General features: G+C 43.9%; 1 protein-coding gene across 3 annotated transcripts in view; it reads right to left on the bottom strand.

The window, feature by feature from the left end:
• Positions 1-18,957, bottom strand: part of SLC71A2 (solute carrier family 71 member 2) — a 59,804-nt gene that overhangs the window by 14,276 nt on the left and 26,571 nt on the right. For 2 of the 3 annotated variants that reach the window (XM_090038563.1, XM_090038565.1), the window contains 5 exons: positions 8,403-8,530; positions 7,280-7,394; positions 2,740-2,958; positions 984-1,097; positions 402-473 (listed from right to left, as the gene is read on the bottom strand). In XM_090038563.1, the coding sequence (XP_089894689.1) occupies positions 402-473; positions 984-1,097; positions 2,740-2,958; positions 7,280-7,394; positions 8,403-8,530 (648 nt within the window). The remainder of the gene's footprint in view (positions 1-401; positions 474-983; positions 1,098-2,739; positions 2,959-7,279; positions 7,395-8,402; positions 8,531-18,957) is intronic. The other variant, XM_090038564.1, reaches the window with a different exon arrangement.

Below are 18,957 nucleotides of genomic sequence, written 5' to 3'. Positions count from 1 at the left end.
ATCTGCTTCCCTCACTGATAAAGAGACTTAAGTAGCAATATTGGAATCCAATCACATTAAAGTGTGATTAATCCATCTTTGTACACATATAGGATACCAACTTTCAGAGATGGTACTTTCAAGCTTTAGAAGGGTATAAAGGAACTTGCCTACACATAACTATAAAGTGTCCAAAATGGTTCATTAGTGTTCACTGGATTGGTACACTTGTACTGCTTTAGAAAGACATTTTAAAATTAGATGCACTGCAATGAACTGAACCCATGACACTACACTGGGTATGATCATACCTCTGACAAAAGATTATATGCAAGATATCTTCCTTTTACATTTTTCTTTTATGCGTGCCAAGATTTACTAGAAATTGCCAGAAGTTTGAGAAGCTACTATAATAAGCTTACCTGAGCTATTATAGACATAATTCCTAGCACAGCTATGAACGCTGCAATACTAGCAGAGCCAAAACCTATGATCTGAAAAAAGAGTAATAGAAGATTTGTTTTACAAATGACAGCTTCAGTTGTCAGGATAACCGTTAGTTAAAAAGACAGCATTTATAAATGTTGGAATGCAATTACTGCAGCGATCAGAATTATTTACATACACTTGAAGAGCTATACCAGTTGAACAGTTTTCTTATCTACACACCTTATGCCATATAAATCTACAGAAAACAAAGAAAATAAAATGAAATAACTTTAACTTTTTGTTGTAAATTCAAGAGTACAGGCATCTCTGGAAAAATGAAATCTCAGCAGAGATATATTAGCAGCTCCTCATTTTAGAGATACCACTTGGTGCTCAGGAGATCGTTTCTGAATCAGTTCAGTTCCTGGTTTAATAAAATTACAATACAGCGTGATGGTTTTATACTTTAGGACTTGCTTATAGATTTCTGATTCTACATTTAAAAATAACAGGTCTCAAAATACGCATGGTGAAATGTACTTACAGTTTATTTTTCAGTATCAAAAATTATTTACCTGTCGTAAATACAGAAAGAAGCTAGAATACTGGCCAGCCTCAGGTAAGTAGGAGAGAAACACTGTGATACAGATCAGGAGGACTGTAGAATCTTTCCCAACTTTTTTCAGGGACTATCAAAAATTGAAGAGAAGGGAAAGATAGGTCAAAATGAAAGCTTCTTGTAACAAGGGATAAGGACAGTAATCCCATGAAAGACTTTCCCCATAACTACACCCCAGAATAAAATTTGATTCTATGGGATTGTTAAAAGAACACTGTCCAACTAAATCTCCAATTAAACAATTTCTTTTTGCTTTAAATATCCAAAGAAATCTGAACATTTTTAGTTGTTTTAAACCAGTTACATTTGCTACTTTACAAGTCATTCAAATAAACTGCTTAGTTAGAAGCACTTTTCTTTTCATATACCAGTGCAATATTAGAACAGTTTGGGACAAAACCATACAGGGAAGTGATAAATAAAAACAAAATTATTAAAGTTTTTAAATGGTCAAAAGCAAGTGTGGGGTCTTTATCCACCCATGAACTCATACTAAATTTTGGACCCTAAAAAGACATTTATGGCATGATGAATGTGTCAAATAGCAACATGCTACAGACGCGTCACACCATAAAATGGACTAATTTGCAAGCCAACCATAAAAGATGTTACGCATTAAATTTGGAACATCTTTCTGGCTGGACTGTATGGCACCTTAATTTAAGGTGTGGCAAATATCCCAAACTCAGGGATGTTCTGGGCAGATGCCAACATGTAGCTGGTTGTGGGCATCAGGCCTGGGACAGCTTCAGCTTTTGAACCAGGTCGGGGCTGCCCAGCCAATACCAACCAGCTGGTCTGAAACCCAGGACGGTATCTCAGTGCAATCCCTGGGGATCAGCCTGAGGGCAGCTCCAGGAACCAGGGCTGTCCAAGGCCCATGTCTTGAAATGGGCTGCCTGTCAGCACTGGAACCAGGGCAGGCCTAGATCTTGAACCAGGCCTGGGGCTGCCCCTGGTAATGATAATAAAATCAACAACACTGGGCAGTGCTGGGTTCTGGGAAATAGCTACCTCCTGCTTCAATCCTCAGGATTGGGCTGGGGACAGCCCTAGGAACCCTGCTCAGGACCAACAGTCTCACTATTGTTAGGTGAGGAATTTTATGTCCAATCCCAGAAATCAGATTGTTCCCCCCCCACCCCACATAATATGGTACTATATGTATTAATGAATTGACTGTGGAAAACAGATGTCCTTAACGCAGTCTTTCAAGCATATCGTTCATCTCTCAGCATTCACAATATGCAGTTTCTTTAAAGCAATTCCCAGGACAGCAATTTCATTAAAAACAATTTACTCTACTTGTTGGATAAATACCTACATAAAATAAGCTTCCATATGAAATCAAGAAGTATAAAATTAATGTAAACACGTTATATCAATTCATTTTCTGAAGTAAAATACACTGCAGTATAAAGAATTCAACTACCACTTGCTCTTCTTCCATGTTGGTACAAGTGGATCACAGAGGAAAACTGTTTGTCCCCTCTATGCCCAAAATTATATAGGTTTCCAATATACATAATAACAAATGCGCAAAGTGCTCATCCTTTGACTTTTCATTACAATTTGACCTTTGGCAAAAGCGTAGAAGTTAATAATGGTTTCACTGGATTATTTTATTAAAAACTGACATTAAAACACTTAGTCCTTTCAATGTTAAAAAAAAGAAGTCAACATTTTGAAATATTTATACAGATGAATCTTACAGCAAAAGGATCTGCTTGTTCCCATGATATAGGAGCTCCCCATGAAGCAGGTCTCATTTTTTCAGGCAAAGATTCTGGTACAGCTAACAAAATGAAACAGATATCCACAACAGCCACCACTGTGGCCACTAGTACAACCAAATTATCTCCATAGTTGGCAGAAAGATAGGCTCCAATTGCAGGACTAGTTACCAAACTTGCTGCAAAGGTGGCAGATACCTATGTATAAAAACAAATTTAAGTCAAGCTAGTTATTCCATCAAAGCCAACAGTTACTTTTTAATAAGGCTACTACTTTATTAAGCTACTCTGTCATATTTTTTCAAAACACCAATATTTAAAAAAAAGTCAAAGTTAGAGTTAAAAAAAGCAAAAAAATTGCATATTTCTCACTTTTTTTTTAGCAGAAGTGTAATGTTCCTTTCTAGTTCCGGTTAAAAAAAAAAAAAACACCACAAAAAACAAAACAAGCAACTGCCCCCCCCACAAAAGAAAAACCCCACCAAAAAAACCTCCCACCCCCACACACACCTGCCCTAACCAAAAAAAGTCAGTTGGATGAAATTGACAATTTTCAATCAGCCCCGGTTAATATACTTTATCTAAACTTGAACACCCCACAGTGAGATAAATGGATGAGAAGACCAATTATCTAGCTTTTTGTTTAGAGTTAAAATACATAACTTTATTGCAACAGTGCTATAACAGCAGCACTAAGCACTACAAAAAATCCAGAAGTTCTACAGCAGCTACAAGATAGATCAACAATTTAATAAAAAAAGGAAAAATACAGTCAGAATTCTTAAGCTAATGTAGAATCTGGAGCATAACACAGATCTGTGGAACTGTATACCTAAATTGAAGAACTATGTCTCGGAAGAAGTTGCTGGAGTGGGGAAGAGGAGCTGAAGTTTTGACAAGATAATGCATAAACAATAATGCATAGTATTTACTTTTAGAATTATAACCATATGAGTTAGAAATGTAGTTTTATATCAAACGAAGGCTCACGGGGGACTTGGTGGTGGCCTATAAATGTATTAGGGGGTGTGCACCAGGAATTGGGAGAATGTCCGTTCAACCAGGGCACCCCAAGAGAAGACAAGGTCTGACGGTCAAATATTCCGGAAAGATCATTTTAGACTGGACATAAGGAAAAACTTCTTTACCGTTTGAGTTCCCAGAGTCTGGAACAGACTTCCCCAGAGGTGGTACAACCACCTACTCTGGACATCTTTAAGGCACATTTGGATGCTTACGTTGCTGGGATCATTTGACCGCAGCAGACTCCCTGCCCAAGGCTGGACTCAACGATCTTCCGAGGTCCCTTCCAGCCCTGTTGTCTATGAAATCTATATAAAGGTTCTGTAATATAATCAGGTGCCTGATAATCATGAAAACTAACCATAGTTAAATACAATAAACTGATACAAAAGAGCACAGTTTTAACAGGAGCAATTTAAATTTTTAAATCACCACTGCAGATTATTCCTTTGTGACAATTTAGATTTAGGGTTTCCAACCTTTAAGATAATAGGAAGGCAAACAATTCTTTTGCTGGTACCCATCACCTACATCTGTGTTATTACTGAGCATGCATGCGTCTTTCCCTGTGTAATTCAAGAATAAAATTAGACAAAAATCTAGCACCTTTTTAATCAATTAATTACTCCCTGTATTTAAAGTTCACTAGTGATGACAGCAGAAGTACACTCTTTCTGTCAGTGCCAAAAAGACACTTCATTTTTATTAAGACATCCAATTTATAACAGATCCTTTAATAGGTCAGGATTGAAGGCGTTGGACTAACTGCCCTTAAAGTGGATACTACAGGAGAAATGAGGGGCAAATTTAATTAATCATACCCCAGCTTACTAACAGCAGAATGTCCTATTTTACCATGTCTCCTACATTTTTCATACTTTGCCAATAAAATACTAAAAAGATCTTGTGAGAGGCAAGGATCTTCGTCACTGATATCTTTTACTGGACCAACTGCACAGTTGGGATAAAAGTAGACAAACTTTCAAATGTAAGGATCAGGAATGTATCAAAAGCTTGTCTAATCTTATCCCAACTACACAGCTAGTCTAGGAAGAGAGACCACCCACAAAGATCCATGCCTCTTGCATGACCAAGGCTACATCACTTCAAATATTCTGAAAAGATCTTGCAACATTATTAAGGAAGGATCCGTTTCTCAGATACAATCTCTTCTCTATGCAATGGTTGCCATAGTGACTAGGCACTAATGAAGTAACATGGGACATCGAAGCATAAACTGCACAACTTCGGTCCACTGTGAGTTACTGCTGCTGAAGAATTAAACACCTGAAGTTCACTTTCAATATTAAAAATAAGTTACACAGTAACTTTCGTAGATCTGTCCTTTGTCTGGCTATTTAGTTTGTTATGCCCTTAAAAGAAGTACCCTATTAAAAAAAGAGAGGAGAGAGGATAAGTGATTTGTTTAAAAGAAATAGAAAAGGAGAAAATTACAAGTTAGCTCACTAGAATAGGGCAGTGAAACCATGGCATTCTGTTAGATCACTGGTAGATGTTAAAAGCTCCCATGTTCAGTTGGAGAAGCAGCATTTCAAAGTATAATTTTTATGTAGCTGATCAAACAACAGCAACAGTTTATCACTGCCTGAAGACAAAGTGGAAGAGTTCCAGAATAGCCTCTTCTAATGTACTCTTTCTTCAAAAATCCATTCAAGCAGTCTTTGTAGCTCTCTCAGAAAGTCAAATTTAGATTACTTAGGACCAATGTCACAGCAAGTTCCATAATGCTAGAATCTTCACAACAAAGGGCAGCCTGCCAACAAACCCATCTCATCAGAAGGGAAATCCATCCTGATCACCTCTGCAATCTGCAGCTCCAGCACTGTGTCATGGCATTATACTTTTGGCCTATATTCTTGTTAGTCACATAAGTAAGTAGTTTCATTTCAAAAAGAAACTGTATCATATCACCTCTATTTTATTTTCAAACAGGGCTCCCTCAGTGGCTCATGCAGTAGAGCTGTGCGAAGCTTTGGCTGCTGATTTGGTTTGGCAGAGATTTGGCCCAATTTGGTGGCTGAATCTCCAAATCTGAAGACCTCTAAATCTCTCTGAATTGATTCGGACATAGACACAGCTTTAAATGCTTTCTCTCCATACCTCAAGGTACCAGGCAGCTCATGAACACTGAGATGGTGGGGTGGATGCAACATCCCACAGGAGTGTGGGGGGGGGGGTCCCAGTGCACTTGGTGGTGGACCCAGAAGTGGACAAGCACTTCTGGCCCACTTCTGGGTCCACCACCAAATGCGCAGGGGACCGTTCCCCGACACTCCAGCTCAGTGACTGGTTTCCCAATCGCTGAGCCAGAAGGGCATGGGGTGGGGGGGGTCCCCTCGCATGCTCAGTGGTGGACCTGGAAGTGGACTTGTAATACTTCAATATGTATATGGAGGAGGAGCTAGTAAAGTGGTCACTTAGGTTAATTTAAGGACTCATATCTAGTAAGGACTTTTACTGTTGTTATACTTTCTATTTATTTATTTTTTGCAAATAGCTAGAAAAGTTCAGGGTTAGAGGTTATTCTTCACAAAAAGCCAACACCAACTTTGAAAGCCAGCATTCATTCCTTTCATTCAGATGTTTTAATTTTATTAACTGAAACTAATTGGTTCAAGTAATGATTAACATTTGACATGTTTGCCCAAGCCTGCATGGCACAGAGCTGTGTCCATGGCCAGTCTGTACAAGATCTGTGCTTAGGTAACCCAGTGTAGGGTTAACATTAGGACACTGGAGCAAATAGCAAACCACCTATATAATTATTAATTCTCATTTTCTATTTCTTTTGGGCTACCCTAGAGGCTCTGTGGAATTGCTTTTTGCTTGGCATTCCCTAGCCAAAGATGGACTAATCCTGACTTCCTAAGGATGGGATGCATCAGCCTGGCAGATCTAGCAAGCAAAAGAGAACTGCTACAACTACATTTCCTGCCTCCCCTAAAACACAGTGGGTGACTGGCAGGAGAAATGTTGAGCAGCAGGGAAGGACGAGCAACATCCGAGTCAGAGATGCTGCCAGGAATGCAGGAAAAGCAATGCTTCTTTCTTCTTTAAAGATTTATATGTAGTATATGTACTTATATAGTACTTGTTGCCATAGCAGTAATGCACCTCACAATCCTTAATACGTAATTTTTCATCTCTCACCAAGATTTTTAGGAGTGTGTACTAGTTATCTCCATTTTAGGACAGAGAATGGAAGTACTGAGGAGGCAAGCAACTGTCCCAACTTCACACCAGGAAGTCTATGGAAGATCATAAAAATGAAAGCTGGTCCCTGAAGCTGAAGTCCAGCACACTAACCTTGGCTTCATCCTGGTCCCTCTGGAGTGACAAATCCAATTACATATACTTCACAACATCTGGACAAGGGAACGTTTCCCATATTGAGAATTTATATGCAATTAAAAATTAAATCCGTTGGGAACCACAATTATGACTAAAACAGACAAAAAAATTACCTATTACTTACCAATCCATAGGCAGTACTTCTCTCATGTTCTTGTGTTATGTCAGCTACATAGGCAAATATTACAGAGAAGGTAACAGAAAAGATTCCAGAGACTGAAATCATACCAAAGTACCACCTACAAAGTTAAGGCAAAAACAGAAACAATTTAAGATGGAAAGAATGCCCACAATTTACCTTCTACTTCCAAAGGCAGGCTAAAGTCTATTAAAAATTCTAGTCCAGAACTGTGTAACAACTTGGCAGCTGGTTCCCATTGCACTGTAAGTTCAAAGTGAAACCAGCACCAATCAGTGCTCTCAGCCTTAGGAGCACAAAGCCCTTCAATGCTCCAGTGCTCTCCCAAGACTGGGTACAGTGAGCTCTAAGCTTGGTGATGCAGAGGAGCCTGGGATCATGCTCCTGGGCTCCCCCCTGTACTAGCACTAGGGCATGATTGAGATCTGATCCCCAATCCCAAAACTGCCTCCTTCCACGTACATGTGCCATAGTAGGAGACATGATTGTTGGGGATGCTAATCAGACCCCACTGCACCTTTAACTGAACATCTGTCAGCGGCAAAAAAAAAAACAACCCCACACACAACACCACACAGCATGAATACAGGCTCCAAGATGGCTTATATTGAAAGTTCTTAAATATTTTTACTTCCTTAACTGCCACCAACAAAAAGATAAAGGAAATTTTAAATGACAAAAAAAACCCTCTATTGGCAACTACTAAACACTATTTACTATATTCCAGATTTTAACTTTCCTATATAAAATTTAGGCATTCATTCAGCTTTCAAGACATAAACAATGCTGTTTATTAGTGCATTCAAAGGTCTGAAAGACAAACAGTAATTGTATACTATATACTGAAAGCTATATAGTTACGTAATGTACTCTAAGCATTTTAAGCAATTATTGCTGTTTGTGTAAAACGTACCTTTCATGACCTTTTGTACACACCCATACACAAAATTTATTACAAGCCTTGAACAAAGTAATACTAGAATATTTTAAATCACATACGAGAAATTTTCCTCATCTCACGATCTTTGATTTCTAAAAAATATTGCTTCTATGACTGAATTCCTCAGCTGTCTAACTACAACCCCCTGCTGTAGTCTGCACCACTTACCATGGACTTATCCTCATTAATGGTATTGGAACACAAGTGAAGAAAACTGTAAGAAGAAGAAAAGACTTTCTTCCCCACACATCAGATAGAGCACCTATTAATGGAGCACTCAGAAAGGATAAAAATCCCTGTGAAAGAAAGGAAGGTTATTAATGCATTTTGATCTACATTATCAAGTTCTACTGCTAAGCACAATTTAAAATTTGTGCTTTGATTTGCAGAATTAATTATGAATAGTATGAAGCATAGTAAGTTGTACACATCCTCTTCCATTCATTCCACGTACTTTAAGTTTAGCACCACAACAGGAACAAATACTGGGGGGGGAGAGATAAGATGATGAAAGTAGGGGTGCACCAATACACAATTTTTGGGCCGATACTGATGGCTGATTTTTAGCGAGCCACACTAGCCGATACCAATCCAACTCCAATACGTAGAGGGCAGTGGGGGCAGCAGTGTCTGGCTCACAAGTCCGCTGTAGGGGAAGGGGCGAGGGGGGAGGGAAGGGGTCCAGTGGGGCTGATCGAGGTCCCTACAGTGAGGGATGGAATGGGGCAGGAGCAAGGGCAGGGGCAGGGGCAGGGGCTGCACAGCCAGGGAGCAGGACATGGCATGGAGCCATGAGTGGCTTGTCAGGGGGTGAAAAGGAGGGGCAGCTCCTACTGTTGTACACACCCCAGGAGGGCATGGGGTGGGGCTTGTGCTCCTGGATCTGCACACAGGGTGAGGGGGGCTGCTGCTGAGGGCTGAGTAGAGGCAGTGCCAGGCTCTTTTCAGCAGGAGGCTGGGCCAGGCTGTGCTCAGGGCACGGGGCAGTGGCTCTGGGAGGGCTGCAGCCACCCCAAAATTCACCATAGCCCCTCATACCCCCTTCCAGCACTGCCATCCACCCCGAACACAGCCTGGTCCAGCCCCCCGCCAAGAAGAGCCCAGCATCAGCCCACAGAGGCAGCCCACCCTCATTCTGTTCATAGAGACAGACCCTCTTTACGCTGATCTGGGGGCACATGCCTCCCATGCCCTCCAGGGGTGCGTGCAGCGGCAGGAGTGCCTCCTCCCCACACTCCTGGACAAGCTATTCTGGCTCTGTCCTGTGCGCTGCCCTACTTGGTCTGTGCCTGCCCCTGCCCCAGTCCCACTCCCTTCCTCATCGCAGGGACCTCAATCAGTCCCCCCCCACCCTCCACCCCGACACCCGTTTCCTCCCGCCTTCCCCCACAACAGATTTACCAGCCAGATCCTCTCCATGCTGTCAAGCTGTGCTCCCAGCTGCTTACATGCTACACTATGGCTGAGCAGCATTTAAACTGGTGGCATTATCTGCCACATCAACCAAAAAAACCCGATTTCCAATAATCAATTTTTCTCATGTCTGCTGATCCAATATGGGACCGATGTATAGGTGCACCTCGAGATGAAAGGGAGTTCCCCCCCCCCCCCCCAGGCAAGCTATATATAAGGCAGGATACAGGGAGACTGCACATGTTGAAAAGCTACTGCGAGATTGCCAAAACCACTAGCCAAAATGTGCAAAAGGGCACCCTAGAGATGACAGAAATGGGTCTCAGCTTTTCCCATTGCAACATGAGGGCCTGGCATCTTCTTCCATTTAGTAATTTGAGAAAAAAGCAATAAGGTCATGTTCTCAGCAAGTTTCCCAAACTGCCAGATTGAATACTAACAGGTGAGATTGCCCTAAAAAAAAAAAAATCTCACATCATCTACAAGGCCAATGAATAATTTGTAATTGGACCTTGAAACAAATGAAGGAATACAATGTTTTGAGTATGGAGCAATGTGGTCATAGTACTTCATACTCTAAATAAGATGGAGATCTAACACTCTGCATCTGTTGCAGCCTGGAGCCCATGGAAGCTACAGAGACCTGTTCCTGTCAAAAGGAAAAGATGATTAAAGCCTAAAAAGATTATTTCAGCACAGGAGATGAGCACCAGTGCATCACTGCTATGAGACGCATAGGCAGAACTCCATGTGCATGAGTTGTAGCTATAAACTCTCCCCTTAAGTCACATATTTTAAGTTATAAAATTGATATCAAAACTATAACTAAAAATCTGTGCAAAAGCAAGCTATGAAGTACTTGAATGTAGGTTTTTGTTTGTTTTTATTCTACCATAACTTCCAGCAGAACTCAATTACTCAATTTTCTCTGCCCTCTGGAACAAAGTGTTGTCTCGTTTTGGCAATGAAAACCTTCCCCCGATTTTGAAAGGGATGTTTGCCCATTTGCCAAATGCCTGAAATCTTAGCAAATAAAGGTTAAATTGAAGGAATCCCTTTAAAAAGCTCTCATTCTTTCTCCTTCAACCCCTTGTCTAGCAGAAGACAACCAGTCTTAGGTTGAAAATGAGGGTAAAACCGCCTCTTTCAACCTAGGACACCTTTACTGTTGAACTAAATCAGAAAGAAGAAAAGTATCCAAAAACAGTAGATGGCAGTTACCCATCATCATCTTCCTGAAAACAAAATAATCAATTTACATGGTCAAGACACCCAAATTTACCAGGGTGTGCTGTCAGATATGCTGTCAAGAATGGCATCTCAAACGTATTCTATGCTGCTGCAACACTAAATGAATTATAAAAATTTGAAACAAGATTATCTTGACTTCTTATCAGTAGAACGTTGCTTTTGCCTCAACACTACTAGTCTGCAAAGTCCAAAAAAACAAGCACATCTGCTTTTTAAGTGAAAACTACACTGTTTTCTTAGTAAACACCTAAAACACATGGGAAATAACTACTCCACATCATTAAATATCACAATTCAGATGTGAAGTTATCATCCTCCTGAAAATTACAACAATCAGAAATCTATATACCATTATCACACAGCAGTTTGTGAGAGATGCACAGGGACAGAGAAATTAAATTTTTCAGGTACTAATAGTCTTGTTACACTTCTCTTGGAATTATTAATTCAGGAGCTAGGAGCAGTGGGGAGAGGAAGGACACAGGCACATGTGTGTCTTACACACACGTGTGCCCCCTTACCTGACCCGCAGCAGAGGCGAGAGCAGCAGAAGCGAACGGAGCAGCAGCAGGGGCAGCAGCAGCTGATCCCCCTAAGGTAAGTGGGGCAGAGGGACCGACACAGCTGAGCCGGATCCGGAGGGGAAGCCCCCCGGATCCCTCTTAGCTGAGCCGGTAGGGAGCTGTGCTCCCAAGCCGCGCAAACAGGCACGGTCTGTAAGAGCATGCTGGTGTTTGCGTTGGAGAGGGAGCAGGAGGGACCCAGAGGCTGACTGGTGTTAGCGCGGGCCAGAGGACCCGATCTCAGCTAGAAACTCAGCGACTCCTATGATGGTGTCGACACGGAGTGCTACCAGGGCCCCTGCCCGGGGGGCGCGGCCTTCCCGGGGCTTGTCTGAGGCCTCCACCCAGACGGAGCCCACGGGGGGGCTGGTGTCCCCCCAACCCCCTGGCCTGTGGGAGCTTCCCAGCAAGGCCTGGGGGGGGCAGGGACTGGAGACCTCCATACCCGTCCTGCAGGCGCCTGCCTTAGGGCCTTGGAGGCACAGGTGAGGGAGCTCCAGGAAGAGGTTAGCAGGCTGAGGGGAATCAGGGAGGCAGAGGAGGAAACTGACAGATATTTTCTTTCCCTGCAGGGTTGTACGACCAAGGAGGATGCACCTCAAGATGAGCCCTCCACTGCTAAGTGGCAGATGGTCACCTCCCATGCCAGGGCTGCTCGAGACACGGCAGCACCAGTTCCTCCAGTCTGGCTGGAGAACAGGTATGAAGCCCTGGAGGAGGAGGAAGGAGAGGACGAAACTGGGGAGGAGGCAACTCCACGCTCACCGCATCCCGTGCAAGCTGAAGGAGGCAAGGAGGAAGAAGCATCGCGTGATCGTCATTAGTGACTCCATCCTGAGAGGTACGGAGGTCCCCATCTATCGCCGGGACCCCTCGGCACACAAGATATACTGCCTACCTGGAGCGAGGATTCAGGACTTGAAAGGGATGCTCCAGACTGTAATCCAGACCACCGATTATTACTCCATGGTCCTAGTCCATGTGGGCACTAACGATGCGGCCAGGAGGAGCCCTGATCGCCTGATGGAGGATTACCACGCTCTGGGGTGCATGCTGAAGGAGATGGGCACACAGGTGGTTTTCTCTTCTATCCTGCCAGTGAGTGGATGAGGTAGACGGCATGAAATGTGCATCGGAGACCAACTGGCAGCTACAGGAATGGTGCTTCGAGGGGGCCTTTGGCTTCCTCAGCCATGACCGGCACATCACGATGAGACACATGCTGGGATGGGATGGGCTCCACCTTTCCCCTAAAGGTAAGCATGTGTTCTCTTCTAGGTTGGCAGACCTCCTCCAGCGGGCTTTAAACTAGGCTTGTCGGGGGAAGGGAAAGATGAGGGCAGAGGAAACGTCAGACTGCCAGACCAAACAGCACCCACAACTACAGCCCAGCCCAGACCAACGAGCAAAGCAAATAAACAGGTAAGAAATTGGGGCCAGGGTAATGCTGGGACTAGGGGGTCAGTACACACATCCACAGGAGGCCTCAAATGCCTCTACACAAACGCTCGTAATATGGGCAACAAGCAGGAGGAACTCACCCTCCTGCTGGCTGACACCAGCCCGGACACAGTGAGGATTACGGAAACGTGGTGGGACGCAACGCATGATTGGGCGGTGAATGTCAAGGGCTATACGCTGTACAGGAGGGACAGGATAGGAAAGAGAGGTGGGGGCGTGGCGCTCTATATTAAGGAGGAATACACATCCTCATTAATTAACAAGAAGTCAGGGGAGGGGCACTCTGAAGTGCTTTGGGTTAGAGTACAAGGCAGTCGAGGGGAAAGGGACTTAATGGTGGGAGTCTACTACAGACCTTCCAACCAGGGAGAAGAGTTTGACCAGGAATTCTTGGGTCAGCTCACAGAGGTAGCGAAGGCTAAGGATGTGGTAGTCATGGGGGACCTGAACTTCCCAGCCATCTGCTGGGAAGAGCAGTCAGCCAGGTCTGACCACTCACGTAAGTTCTTGGCCAGAGTGCAGGACCTCCATCTAACCCAGGAGGTGCACAGCCCCACCAGGGGAGATGCCTTGTTGCACCTAGTGCTGGCCACGGGTGATGACCTGGTGAGGGGGCTGCGGGTGCTCCACCACCTGGGCGACAGCGATCATCGCCTGCTGGAATTCACCATCCAGTGCAAGGTGGCAAAGGCATGCAGTAAGGCAGCGGCCCTAGATTTTAAGGAGGGCAGACTTCAACGAGCCAAGGAGGATAGTTGGAGAAGCACTGAGGTCCCGGAGGAGAGGGGAGCCAGGTGTCCAAGGAGAGTGGTCGCTCCTTAAGGAGACGATCCTCCAAGCCCAAAGGAAGGTAATCCCAATGAGGATCAAAGGGAGCAGGAGAGCATACAAGCCTCCGTGGCTCACCAAAAGCATCCGGGAATGTCTCCTTGCTAAAAAGGAGGCTTACACCCAATGGAAAGAAGGGGTCATCACCAGGAAGGACTATTCTGTAGTTGCTCGGGGATGTAGGGGGGTAGTTAGGAAGGCCAAGGCAGAGATGGAACTGGGACTAGCTTCCCAGATTAAGGACAATAAGAAGTCCTTTTTTAAATACATAGGGGGTAAAAAGAAGGTCCCGGGTAATGCGGGGCCCTTGCAAGACGCATTGGGAAACTTGGTCATCACACCAGACGGCAAAGCTAATACGTTTAACGATTTCTTTGCCTCCATCTTCCTAAGTAGGGACCAGAACAGCCACCTCCCTGCTGGGCCCCCGGGGAGGCACACCTGGGCCACAGGTTAGCGAGGATTTAGTTAGGGAGCTTCTGGAGGGGTTGGATCAAGTCAGCCGGCCCGGATGATCTCCACCCTAGAGTTCTAAAGGAACTGGCCGAGGTCATTGCCAGTCCCCTGGCACAACTTTACGAGCACTCATGGTGCTCTGGTGAGGTACTGGAGGACTGGAAGAGGGCCAACGTGGTCCCCATCTTCAAAAAAGGGAGGAAGGAGGACCTGGGAAACTATAGGCCGGTTAGTCTTACCTCGATCCTAGGCAAGCTGTTTGAGAAAATTATGCTGGCACACATCCAGGAAGGGCCAGCAGGAGACTGCATGCTTAGGGGCAACCAACACGGGTTCATCAGTGGCAGGTCCTGTCAGACCAACCTGGTGGCCTTTTACGATCAGATCACCAGATCATTAGATGCAGGGGTAGCAGTGGACATAGTCTTCCTGGACTTCCGGAAGGCTTTTGACATGGTCTCTCACCCTATTCTCACTAAGAAACTGGGGGGCTGTGGTGTAGACACCCACACAGTCAAATGGGTTGCCAACTGGCTGGAGGGCCGCACCCAGAGGGTGGTGGTGGTTGGCTCCTTCTCAACCTGGAAGGATGTGGGCAGTGGGGTTCCGCAGGGCTCGGTCCTTGGGCCCGCACTTGGGCCCGCAGTGTTCAACATCTTCATCAGTGATTTGGACGAGGGGGTAAAAAGCAACCTGTTCAAATTTGCTGATGACACTAAGATGTGGGGGGACGTGAGCACATTGGAAGGATGCAACAGGCTACAATCAGACCTAGACAGGTTACAAGGGTGGGCGGACGAGAATAGGATGGGTTTCAACACAGACAAGCGCAAGGTGATGCACCTCGGGAAGAACAACCGGCACTATACCTACAGGTTAGGGAACTCCCCTCTTGTCAACACAGAGGCGGAAAAGGATCTGGGGGTCATCATTGACTCCAAGATGAACATGGGCTGGCTGTGTGGAGAGGCAGTTAGGAAGGCCAGCCGCACCTTGTCATGCATCTACAGATACATCTCGAGCAGGTCCAAAGAGGTGATCCTCCCCCTGTATGCGGCACTGGTCAGGCCGCAGCTGGAGTAATGTGTCCAGTTCTGGGCGCCACACTTCAAGAGGGATGTGGACAGCATGGAGAGGGTCCAGAGGAGGGCCACTCGTATGATCAGGGGACAACAGGGCAGGCCCTATGAGGAGAGGCTACGGGACCTGAACCTGTTCAGCCTCCACAAGAGAAGGCTGAGGGGGGATCTTGTGGCCTGTTATAAACTAGTCAGGGGGGATCAGCAGGCACTGGGGGGAGTCACTGTTCCCCCGAGCACCGCCAGGAGTGACCAGGGATAACGGTCACAAGCTGGCAGAGGGTAGGTTTAGGTTAGATATCAGGAGGCGCTACTTCACAGTCAGGGTGGCTAGGGTCTGGAACCAACTTCCAAGAGAACTGGTGCAGGCTCCTACCCTGGGGGTTTTTAAGAGGAGGTTAGATGCACATCTTGCTGGGGTCGTTTGACCCCAGTATTCTTTCCTGCCATGGCAGGGGGTCGGACTAGATGATCTGCTCAGGTCCCTTCCGACCCTAGAAACTATGAAACGATGAATTAAAATTGAAAAATGAAAACTGGAAAGCTAAACAGAGCATATTCAGTGGGAACAGAGTGCATTACTCATATGCAGACTAATGATTTTGTCCATTAGAGCTAAAATTCACTAAAGTACGTGGTAGAGTCATTTATCAAATCACTTGGGGCCCAAAACAGTTATATTACACATACAAATTTGAAGCAACTGCAACAGCCACACTATTTTCCCATAAAAGTTTCATTAAATCAAAAGACAAAACAGTCAGATATGCCATTTCCCCACATATATTACACCTTCTGAAATAATTCATAATTTATAGCACAAGTTTAATGCAATTCTACTTTACAGTTCTAACATGCACCATACTTATGTATCAATTTCCACTTAAAGAGCAGTAAATGACAGCGCTTCCTCATACACTTATATAAAATGTAGAGCAATTCTGAAGTTCATGATCCATTTTTTTTTAACTAGATATAAAAAGCGACAAAATTCAAATCATAACATGGCTTGTTTATATAAATACTTGTAACAATGACAAGCAACTTCAGAAGTAATTAAACCACTGATTCTCAGCCAGGGTGCAAGGGCACCCTGGGGCTCATGAAATCTTTTCAAAGGTGCTGTAAGGTATGAGGAGATAAGCAGATATAAAGAGATAACTGCAGGCTCAAGCTTGTCTCTTCAGGGCTCTTGCCTGGCCTCCCCTACAAGGAAGTAAACACTGCAATACCTTAGGTTTTGAAGTTGGGTGTCACTCAATTCACAAAAGTTACAGAGGGGTACAGAGTCAAACAGAGATTGCCTCAAGTCTAAGAAGGTTAGGAGCCTCTTCACTACACCCTCTTACAGAAAAAAAAATTGTGTTACTTAGCACATTTGCTTTAATCTTTTATTTTAATATTTTACTTTATTCAAGGGAAGTCTTAAGTAAGCCTCAAAGACAGGAAGTGAGCATGTTTACTTCTTCAAAAGTTTCATTTCAGTATAATAAAAATGAATTCAGACTAATAACTGAAACTGAAACTTAGCCAATTCACAACAGAAAACAAAACTTTACATGTCTCACTATCCCATTTATTTTATACTTACTGCTACAACTTTGATACCTTAGTTTCCTTAGAAAGAGCTCTTTTAGTGCATATGATGCTACTACCAAAACATATATTATCATTATGTTAAAAATTACACTAATTATGCTGAAGCATGGAAATATCTATCACTCCAAATAGTTCTAAAAGAAGCTTGGAAGCACAGAAGAAATCCAAGTATTCTGCTTATGGTAAAGAAAGTTTGCAAAAACGTCCCATCCTTGCCACACTGGTAAGTGTTTGTTTCCACTATCACTAAAGTTGTCAAAAGGCTGTAAGCTACTGCCAATATTTTTAACCCTCAAGATGGGTCTAATCAAATTGCTGCTTATTATCAACTACAGGACAGACTGGAAAAAACATTTATACCAGTGGTGACCAACCTTTTTGCCCCACAGGCCAGAGAGGGAGTGCCAGTTCCAGCTATCATAGAGGGGCAGCAGAGGAGCCCCATTGGGCAGGGGAGAGAGAAGAAAAGCAGCCCAGTCCTGATCTGGACATGTGGGCAGGAAGGATGGAGTGACCTCAATTCCTGATGCACCAAAGGGAACAAGGGGGAGCAGTTTGGCACCAATCTGGACACACCAGGTGAAAGGAGGGGGTCTGGGTGAAGCGATCTCAACCCAGAAACAGCTGGGAGAGATGGACGGGGGGGGAGCGGGGGGTGGGCAGTCTGGTCCCAATTTGGACACACTGGAGAGGATGAAGCAGCCTGATCTAGATTCATGAGGGAGTGTGGAGGGCAGACCAGCCCTGATATGGGTGGCAGGGAGGTGGGGTTGAGTGGAGCAGCCCCTATTCAGATGCATGGAGGGGATAGAGAGCAGCCTGGCCTGATCCAGACGCATGGGGGGCTAGCCTGGCCCTGATCCCATTGAGTCACAATGACCCGGGTAGGGCTGGAGCCATCCACAGTTCCCCAATTCCCCAGCTGTTAAATTTTTTCCCAGCCTACAGGGATCCCCACGGGTTGGATGTCATGGCTTCATGGACCATATTCAGCTCATAGGTCAGAGGTAGAGTACCTCTGATTTATACCATACCTTGGTCTAAGATACAAAAAAATAAAATGCTTTAAGTTATTAAAACTGTTTCATTTCTAAGGAGTTTGTCACTACACTGATCTGTTTTACTTGCACATTCATTCTCTCACACACTGTTCAATTCATATTGAAACTAGAAAAGGGGCAAGATTTCACATATTAAATATGCTGAGCACATGTGAATCTATGCTTTAAACTCTGAATCAGACATTATTTCTCCACACCTCAAATCAAGCAGAAAATACCAAAGAGACATGATGAAATATTCCTAAGTATATTACAATTTTGTGCAAAAATAGTAACACAGATCTAGCACCTAGTTTCTCATTCACAACAGCCTGTTTTAATGAAAAGACCATACAAAGGATTCAGTGTCCTAGAGTTCGGGTTCAAGAATGAAAAAACAAATTCATATCTTAAGTGGAGGAAAACCTAATAGAATACAATTAGAATTAAATATGGGATGAAACTAAGGCAATGGTTCTCAATCTTTTTAGACTCGAGCCACCCCTGGACAGACTCAAGGCACCCCTTGGAAAAACATCCACTCTATTTTTCTTTAGTATAAAAACAAAGAGCAGGGTTTTTGTTGTAGAGAATTTAGAGAGACCACAGCTATGGATTTCTATTTGAAATCTCTGGTATCATCTTGCGAGCCATGTTTGTAAACTTAATAATACTAACAGCATACAACACCCTTAAAAGGATCTCAAGGCACCACTGGCTACAATGGCAGCCTGGTTGAGAAACACTTAACTAAGGACATGTGAGAAAATATTTAAAAACTTCCAGAAAAGAACTGAAGAACTACTAATGACCAATACTTCATGCTTGTATCTAAACAAAGAGCTATTTACTTTTTACATTTTTTTTAAACCTCAGTGAGAAGCGTGAACATCTGTCACAAATTTATAAAAGTCTGCTATCTACATAAGGGTATAGATACTCCTCAACTAAAATTTTTACTCTTGCCACGTTTGTTCCCTAACTCTTGATTTCTGTTCGCAAGTTAGGGCTTCTAGAATTGATGAACAAACTC

The sequence above is a fragment of the Crocodylus siamensis genome, chromosome 3 (genome assembly GCF_052110815.1).
Source record: "Crocodylus siamensis isolate JL-2025a chromosome 3, ASM5211081v1, whole genome shotgun sequence".
NCBI classification, from domain to species: domain Eukaryota; kingdom Metazoa; phylum Chordata; order Crocodylia; family Crocodylidae; genus Crocodylus; species Crocodylus siamensis.
Note: the sequence above shows the minus strand (reverse complement) of the source record. Positions and strands in the feature narration are given on the sequence as shown.